Source organism: Limulus polyphemus, unplaced genomic scaffold (assembly GCF_000517525.1).
Source record: "Limulus polyphemus unplaced genomic scaffold, Limulus_polyphemus-2.1.2 Scaffold1876, whole genome shotgun sequence".
In the NCBI taxonomy this organism is placed as follows: Eukaryota; Metazoa; Arthropoda; class Merostomata; order Xiphosura; family Limulidae; genus Limulus; species Limulus polyphemus.
This window is the reverse complement of record NW_013667486.1, coordinates 61,206-69,747: the sequence shown is the minus strand read 5'-3', so window position 1 is coordinate 69,747 and position 8,542 is coordinate 61,206. Positions and strand designations below refer to the sequence as shown.

Sequence of the window (8,542 nt, the reverse complement as noted above, 5' to 3'; positions counted from 1 at the left end):
TGTTATGAGCCTCAGACTTGCCGCTGAGCCACCGGAGAACATTGGGTGCAGAGTACTTATTTTTAGTGTTATGAGCCCTCAGACTTGCCGCTAAGCCTCCGGAGAACATTGGGTGCAGAGACTTATTTTTAGTGTTATGAGCCCTCAGACTTGCCGCTGAGCCACCGGAGGACACTGGGTGCAGAGACTTATTTTTAGTGCTATGAGCCTTCAGACTTGCCGCTGAGCCACCGGAGGACATTGGTGCAGAGACTTAACAATCATTGCGTATATGTATACCATTGTAATGCTGCTGTGTGTGTGTGTGTTTGCATGCTAATGGCGTCAGAAGCATTTGTGACAATTTCCAGAAGATGAAATCAAATTATCAATACAACTTTACGATTTTAATCGTTCTAATAACATTCCTATGTTAATGTATTATCTTAAAATTAGGTTAATTGTTTATTTTAAAATCACTCATGACATTTTAAAGCATGCAGATTCAACAAAAAAGTTAGCATCAGAAAATACACCCAAAAACCCGAACGCTTTGGAAAAGTGGACTTTCAGGTGTAAATGACAAATAGTCACTGTAAACATGTTGATCGGTTATGTGGTAGTTGTAACGGAAGTGAGACGTCCGCGTTTCAAAGGATATGACCTAAATTATGAGTGTGAGTATGATGGAAAACAAATAAAGCAATTCAGAAACCAGAACGGCTTACAATGATACGTGTTTGTATAAGAAGTAATGCCCACAACAACTAGGAGATTTATCAACAAAAGCACTTAATGACACAACTGGCAGAGTGAAATATTCATAACAAATTTAAGAATGAAATTCAATAATAATAAATATACAAGTGTAAACAACAATTATTATAATAAAAAGATAGAAAATAATTTTAATTAGGTAATCTATGTAATTAAAAGAACAATGTGTGTCAGTCAATTCGAGCGTGCATGCGCGCTATTTCACATAGAAACCCAATATTGCTACTGGCTAATTGTACAGTGGTATTTTCATACGAGTGCAAAAGTGTTTGTTTTTGAATTTCGCGCAAAGCTACACGAGGGCTATCTGCGCTAGCCGTCCCTAATTTAGCAGTATAAGACTAGAGGGAAGGCAGCTAGTCATCATCACCCACCGCCAACTCTTGGGCTACTCATATACCGAAGAACAATGGGATTGAACGTCACATTATAATGACACCACGGCTTAAAAGGCAAGCATGTTTTGGGGACGGGAATTCGAACCCAAGATCAGAAAAATGCGAGTCGAGCGCCCTAACCACCTGGCCATGCCGAGCGTGTAAAAGTGAACGACGTTGATTAAACGTGTGCTGTTCTATAAAAGTGCAAAACTATAACGTTTATAACATTAACTTTAAAGACAATTACTTCAGTAACATGGAAAAAACACGCAAGGAAACGCATTAAGTTAATTATTTACGTTTCTGTGTCTTATAAATAATGCAATACCATTATTAATTCAATCACGTGCCTAAAAAATCGACAATTTAAATAAACTTATTACGCGAAATACGAGTTTACACGTTATATAATCCACTGCAATTGGCCTTAATTAACCACTGCCACAACTTCATTCATTTTAGATGCTCCACAGCTAACACACTACGCGAAAGAAAATAATTACAGGTTTCAGCTGATATATAAATGTGATTTATACATATATATATACACACAAGAAAACTACATAAAAACACATTACGATAGTTGATTTTTATAATGCTTGATACCATACATTTAAAAATTCATTATTTTATAATTATTATACGTTTCCAACTGTCTCAATACAGGCAGTTAAAATTTGAAAATTAGTCCTGAGTTTGAATATACTTCTTAGGCGAAGAACGAGTTTTTACCCATTTTCGTTATTAGTGGATGTGAACCCGACACCTTGTTAATACTTTACGGAAGGAAAAATAAAAATAAAGTGAAATAACGACAAACGAAGAAAATTGATTTTTACCATTCTTAACACCATAATTTTAAAATTTCACTATATTATAACGTCGCTTTACCAAGAGTTTGCTCAAGAAAAAATCTCAAGATATCAGTCAAAGATGGCGATTAGCTACAAAGACACGGTGTTTACACAAAAAATGTTGTGTACAGATATATGTTATACATCTTTATGCAACAACCCCATACTGTGTTTAGTAGGTTTTAAACAGTGCTGTTGTTAAAACATATACCCTTCTCGTACAATATAGTATTAATGTGAAAAAGAAAAAAAATATTTGAGCTCTGTGTTATATGGAAAAGCACACGCTTCGTAGGCGGGAGGTCGAGGATCCAATCTCATTAATATATACTGTTTTTTCCCTAAACAATATTTCATTAGTCAAATAACTAGTACATACATCGTACGCAAGCACGAGTTTATCCCCTAGTAGGAATCAAAACATTATTGATTCAATTCAATAATAGATTCAATAACTCATTTCAAAACATAATTTTTAAGACTTTGAGTTAAAGGACAAAAATCATTAATACTGGGGATATGGTTCATAACATATTGGGTGAGAGTGTTGAAATGCTGATCCATTAAAGTCTTCTTTTTTTTTAAGTTTCGACAGAGAATTTATGGTTATTAAACTTTCTGACTCACCAGATCACACTCTTCTTATATTACAGCAACTGATATCACTGCACAATTTCAATATATCCCCACTGTTCCTCGACTTTCACGATTCTATGCTTCCATTCTTAGAATCTGCCCCAATGCCTCTACTCTAACTACTCTCTCGGAATCAGTAAAAGCTAAGTCGCCTGTTATCACTGATTCACCTGATCTTATTTCTTCCCATACTATATAGACTCTCAAACTAGCGTTTTTACTAAAACTAGTATCCCTAGCTCGTGAAACTATAGTGAAATCCCTATAAGTAACCATCCCATTTCTGAACCGTTCTCTAATACTTCCTTGACTCCTTTCTTCAGTCTAAAGCTGCTTATTTTGATTTAAGTTACTGAAAAAGAAAATATTTTCAAATCTTCGTAAACCAACTAAGAAGCGAATCTGATACTTAACGCACACCGAAGCTACACAACAGTGTACAGAAAGAATAAACATATTCCTTTATCTACTATCGCAATAGATACTCACGAAAAGGACTTTTCTAACATCTGGCACTAATCACTGGTAAACACGTCTTCGCAACTCATGACATTCGAGGATGACTTTAGCACAACAGTATCAATCAGTAAGATCAAGATATCACTCCTCTTTATAAAATCCGTCTTAATGGAAGTAAAGCTGCCAATGATTCTTTTAAACAAAAACCTCTTACACCAATAAGAAAAAACTTACTCTAATAAGCCTAACCAATAAAAAAGCAGTATTCTCAGCTCTAATGTGACTAAACCCACCATCATGGAACAGCAGTACAAATGGCTTTTTACTAAAAAAGTACTAATAGGAATACTCATCCTTCTAATACCGAAACAGATACCTAACACATACTTGTCTTGTGAACAAAACTAATGACTTCAAGATTACTACAACCCATATACAACACATCACCCAAAACCGTTTCAAGATCTTTAATTTCTCAAGCACGACTTTCTCTGATGTTGAAGCCAGTATTCTCAACAAATGGTTAAATCTTTTCCCACCAATACGTTTTTTAATGAAGCCAAATTTAATTCTGACCTACACGAATTCTTTCACAGCAAACTGTATTCTTTTAACCAGAAACAACTATCCAATTATAAAGAGCAATTTACGTGAACACCTCCGACAAGTAGAGAACCACACTTAAAACCTACGTTAAAGATTTTGAGAAAGACATGATAGTTATAGAAATCCTGTAAGCACACTCGTATTAATCTCAATCCTAAAGCAAGAATCACTCTAAAATAATATTGTTATAAAACCTACTGACAAAGGTGGTGCGTTTGTTATTCTTGAAAAAAACAAATGTAGCCTACTTCATTAAAGTCTATATATAATGGGTTTACAAAGACCACTAAATAACAAACTAAATTGGGTCCTTCAGACCTACCAAGTTGATAAGAAATACTTACAAGTCTGCTAAGGAAGAATTGCTCCCTAAAACCCATAAGCTCAACTATCCTAGTCGTCCCATCATTTCTATAACACAAGTATGGCTACTGAAAAACTATTTGCTTATGTTGATCGACACATAAAAACATTCTCTACAATTCTAATACTAAATACACTTCTCATTTCCACAGAATTGTTCAGAATATTAATGATGATGATACACTGCTTCCTAAAAGCTTTCTCTGTACGATAAACGTCCCATCCCTGTACACTAACATTAAACATGATGGAGGTCTAGAAACTCTTAACACTACCTTAAATATTTTCATGAATCTTGAAATAAATAACTGATTTAACCACACTGTGGGTCAGCAGTAAGTTTACGCACATACAATGCTAAACTGTGGGGTTCGATTCCATATAGACAGAACGCAGATAGCCCAACGTGGCTTTGCGTTAAAACAAATAAACCAACCTACATCAAATGACATACTACTTACAATTAAACCTTTCGTATGAAAGAAAGAAGTTATAAACTTCTTGAAGTAGAAAAACAAATTGAAAAGGCTGAAAAATTGTCATTTTGCATGTCTGACTCCAAACAAACTAACACAGCTCCTCTGGTAATCACATAGTATCCAAAAACTTTAAAATACTTCAAGAATCATTTAAAAACATTACTACGGTCTACAGTCAGCGAATGCCCTAAACAAATCTTTCTTGAAGTCTTTTGTTGTAGTTTCCTATCGAAAAACAAAATTCTTCAAGAAAAAGTTAATTATACAGAGGTATTAATAAACGGTCCCCTTGTAAATAAAGTTCGCTGTTAGACGTGGTATGAATTTTGACCCCGGTATTAATGATCTTTGTCCTTTAACTCAAAGTTTTGTTGAAAATTTTTAGATAATTCTGCTTTGTAGCGATTTTTTCTGTTACTGCTTTAATAATGTTTTAACTCTTATTGTTTAAGCAAAATTATTTTTATCTCTGTATTATGATATTCATTTAATTTCTATCAATTTTATGTTCTCAATTATATATATGTATTGTTATAGGATTGTTGTTCTTAAACTTTTTATTGATACTTCACTCTTCGTTCCTATATCATTAACTACTTTTGTTGATAAATCTCCCAATTCTTCTGGTCATTACTTTGTGCATGAACATATATTCTTGTTAAGTCTTTCTTATTTCAAATCTAATATTTATCTTTGTTTCTCATCACACACAAAGATGTTTGACAATTTAGGTGATATTCTAAGGACCACGTGACACCTTACTTCCGGTACAACAATCACACTGCTGCTCAACAAGATCATTTATCATTGTGGCCTGAACTGGCCAGGTGGTTAGACTCGCAATCTGTGGGTCGCGGGTTCGAATTCCCCTCCCACTGAACATGCTCGCCCTTTCAGCTGTGGGGGCGTTATAATGTGACGATCAATCCCACTATTCGTTAGCGGTGATTACTAGCTGCCTTTTCTCTAGTCTTTCACTGCTAAATTAAGGACGGCTAACGCAGATAGACCTCCTGTAGCTTTGAGTGAAATTCAAAACAAACGTTTATCATTTTCCCCTGATGAACGGAAGTCCACTTTCTGAAAGCTCTCAGGTTACTGATTTTTTATGCTTATTTTAAAATTAGTTAACCTTTCACATTCATATCAAAGATTGTAAGATGATTCGACTCCTTTTTTTTTAATGTTTATAGTCAAAATTCTTTGTTTGAGTTGTTGCTAATTTTGTGTGGGGGGGGATATTCGTGCAAAGCTACAAAAGGGTTTTAGCTGTTCCTAATTTTGAAACGAAAGACCAGATGGAAAGAAACTACTCAACAGTACCAATAATACTACTCTAAGCAAATTCTAATATTTGACCTTTACTTTTAAAACGTACCCATGGCGTCAAAGAGCGGATTGCGATTTTGTGGCAACGGGACGCGAACCAAAGACTAATTAATCCAAGGTCTCGTATGCTTGCAACAAGGCCACGCCTTACCAATTCCTTAGGATCCAAGATTTCCATTCCATCTATCGTTACTTATTACCTATTAAAATACAGGTTTTGTTGTCAAACTGGTCTTAACGCTTTTCTCGACAGTCATTCATTCTCTCTTCTGCCCTTCAGTGGCTCAGCGGTAAGCCTGAGGGCTTATAACACTAGGAATTGGGTTTCGATACCCGCAGTGAGCAAAGCACAGATAGTCCATTGTGTAGCTTTGTGTTTAATAATAAAACAAACAAACGTCTCTTTCCATCAACTACGATATTGTTCCTCTATAAGGAGCACCGACTCTATTCACCAACGTGATAAAATACCTGACTCTAAAAATGTGTCACACTTACAGATGTGTGTTTATATATACAGGAGACACGTGTAAAAAATGTGTATATTTATATGCTTCATATATGCATTTATTGCACATTTTTTACATTCCTTTACACACTTAGGGATGTAATTTCTCATCCATTCACCAATATTGAAGTTGCATTTGAATTACAGCTCTTGTTCTAAACAGTGTAGAACTGATTTAATTGTACTGTATGGACATCTATAATACATAAATGTGAATATCTATACTATTAATTTGGCTTGTTTGTACGTATGTACGACCGTTACGCTTTCTGACCGAGAACCTGCTGTATAAGCATGCGTAGTTAGAATGTTTCCCAAGAAAAACCGCGCATGCTCATTATTCACTCGACGACAAAGTTTGCCTGCGGCAGAGAGCTGCAAAGCTCAGTGATCAAGTCGCTACAGTTGCTGTATGAAACAAGAAGTAACAACAAAAAGGGAATGTAAATATACTTTACTAATCATTTTGTACAACAGAATATTAAAAACTTATCAAAGTATTTAAAAAAGGTTTGACGTTAGGTCGTAGAATAGCATTATAAGTTTATTTATCGATAGTATGAAGTACAGTAAAGTTTAGTCCTAACTAAACTAAAGTAAACAAAAAACAAAAAACGCACATAGGTTACAGTGTTAATTAATCTCTTTATCGAACTTAGGCCTAACATAAGTTAAAGTTTTATAAAGTACGTCCTATATACAAGTGGATTTACACATTTCGTTGTCTACGATTACAATTCGTTTGTATTGTGCTAGAAATGTTATATTTAAAGAAGTATTGTTATGGTAAATATACTAATTTGACCGGAAATGTTTTGCGGGTCTCTGCTAGTAGAATATAATTACTGTACGTGAAAGCTGTGGATGAGGGTATCATACAATAATGAAACTTACCTTTACGATAGTGATAGGAAGATAGCAAACCAAGAAAGAACAGAAAATTATAAGAACCATCCGAGTAACTCGCCATTCTTCTTTCCGTTTTTTTGCATCTCGGTTCTTTTTCTGTTCCTTTGTTTCCGAGTTACTATAAGCACGAACTCGACTGGCACTCGTCTTTAATACCCAAAAGATACGGGCATAACAAACTATGATGGCGACACAAGGAATAAGAAACCCAAAGATAAACAAAAACGTCTTTGAAGATTGACCGTTAACTGTCAGGATAGAACAATTTAATATCTTTTTGTCATATCCAAAGCGCCCCCATATGCCAATTAGTGTAGGTAACAACATAGCGAAGGAAAACAACCAGATTGCAGCAATCATGATTGCAATATAACATTTTCGGTATATCTTCTCATAGAGTCTTTGATGAACAATTAGGATATAACGGTTTATTGTAATCGCTGTGATAGACATCAACGACAGCCCTACGTTGACGTACCGCATGAAAGGAAACATGACACACAAAATGTCTCCATGAATCCACTTCTGATGGATAAATCGAGAAGCACTGAATGGTAGATTCAAAGCACAGAACAAAAAATCAGCAACACAAAGGCTAATAATAAAGGCAGCTGTGGCACTGCGCACTCGTGGACATCTTAATAAAGCAACAATAGTCAGTAAGTTACCGCTTAGGCCAACAATGATCGAAACAATAATGCAAAAGGCAGCAAAATACATCAGTTCTTTACATTCGTGCATTTGAGAAGATTTTGCTTCATACATTGTTCCGGTATCGTTTGGGAAGTCGAACGGGTCGGCATACGTCATTGTTATTTTATTTTCAATGATTTAACAATTCGAAATATTCACCTGGGTAGATGAGATGTGTAACAGAATCAGTTTTCACATCTGAAAAAAAATAATAATTGAATTTTTGATATCATATTCTGTAAGTAAATGTAGTAACAACTATCCATACAAGGGGGTTAAAATCACACATAAACTAACTTTATTGATATCTATCTTTTTCGAATGTTCTTCGGTAATGCTTGAACTTTTACAAATCCATACATATTATATAATGAACAACTCATTTATATAAAATCAGTCCGAAAGACGTTAAATAAGATTAATTCCAGAAACATTTATACGGGTTTTTCTTCTTGTTTTATTAGCGCAAGATGACAATTAGTATATGTACACAGTGTGGTCACAAGTAAATAGACACCACCTTTTCAGAAAAAATTACATTTTTCAGTCATATTCACATGAATTGATATA

The 8,542-nt window shown here is 34.7% G+C and overlaps 1 protein-coding gene across 2 annotated transcripts in view; it reads right to left on the bottom strand.

Annotated features, from left to right (window-relative positions):
- LOC106465225 (G-protein coupled receptor moody-like) overlaps positions 1-8,542 on the bottom strand; it is a 21,194-nt gene that overhangs the window by 9,729 nt on the left and 2,923 nt on the right. For both annotated transcript variants that reach the window (XM_013925428.2, XM_013925427.2), the window contains exon 2: positions 7,265-8,170. In XM_013925428.2, the coding sequence (XP_013780882.1) occupies positions 7,265-8,089 (825 nt within the window). In that variant the 5' untranslated portion in view covers positions 8,090-8,170. The remainder of the gene's footprint in view (positions 1-7,264; positions 8,171-8,542) is intronic.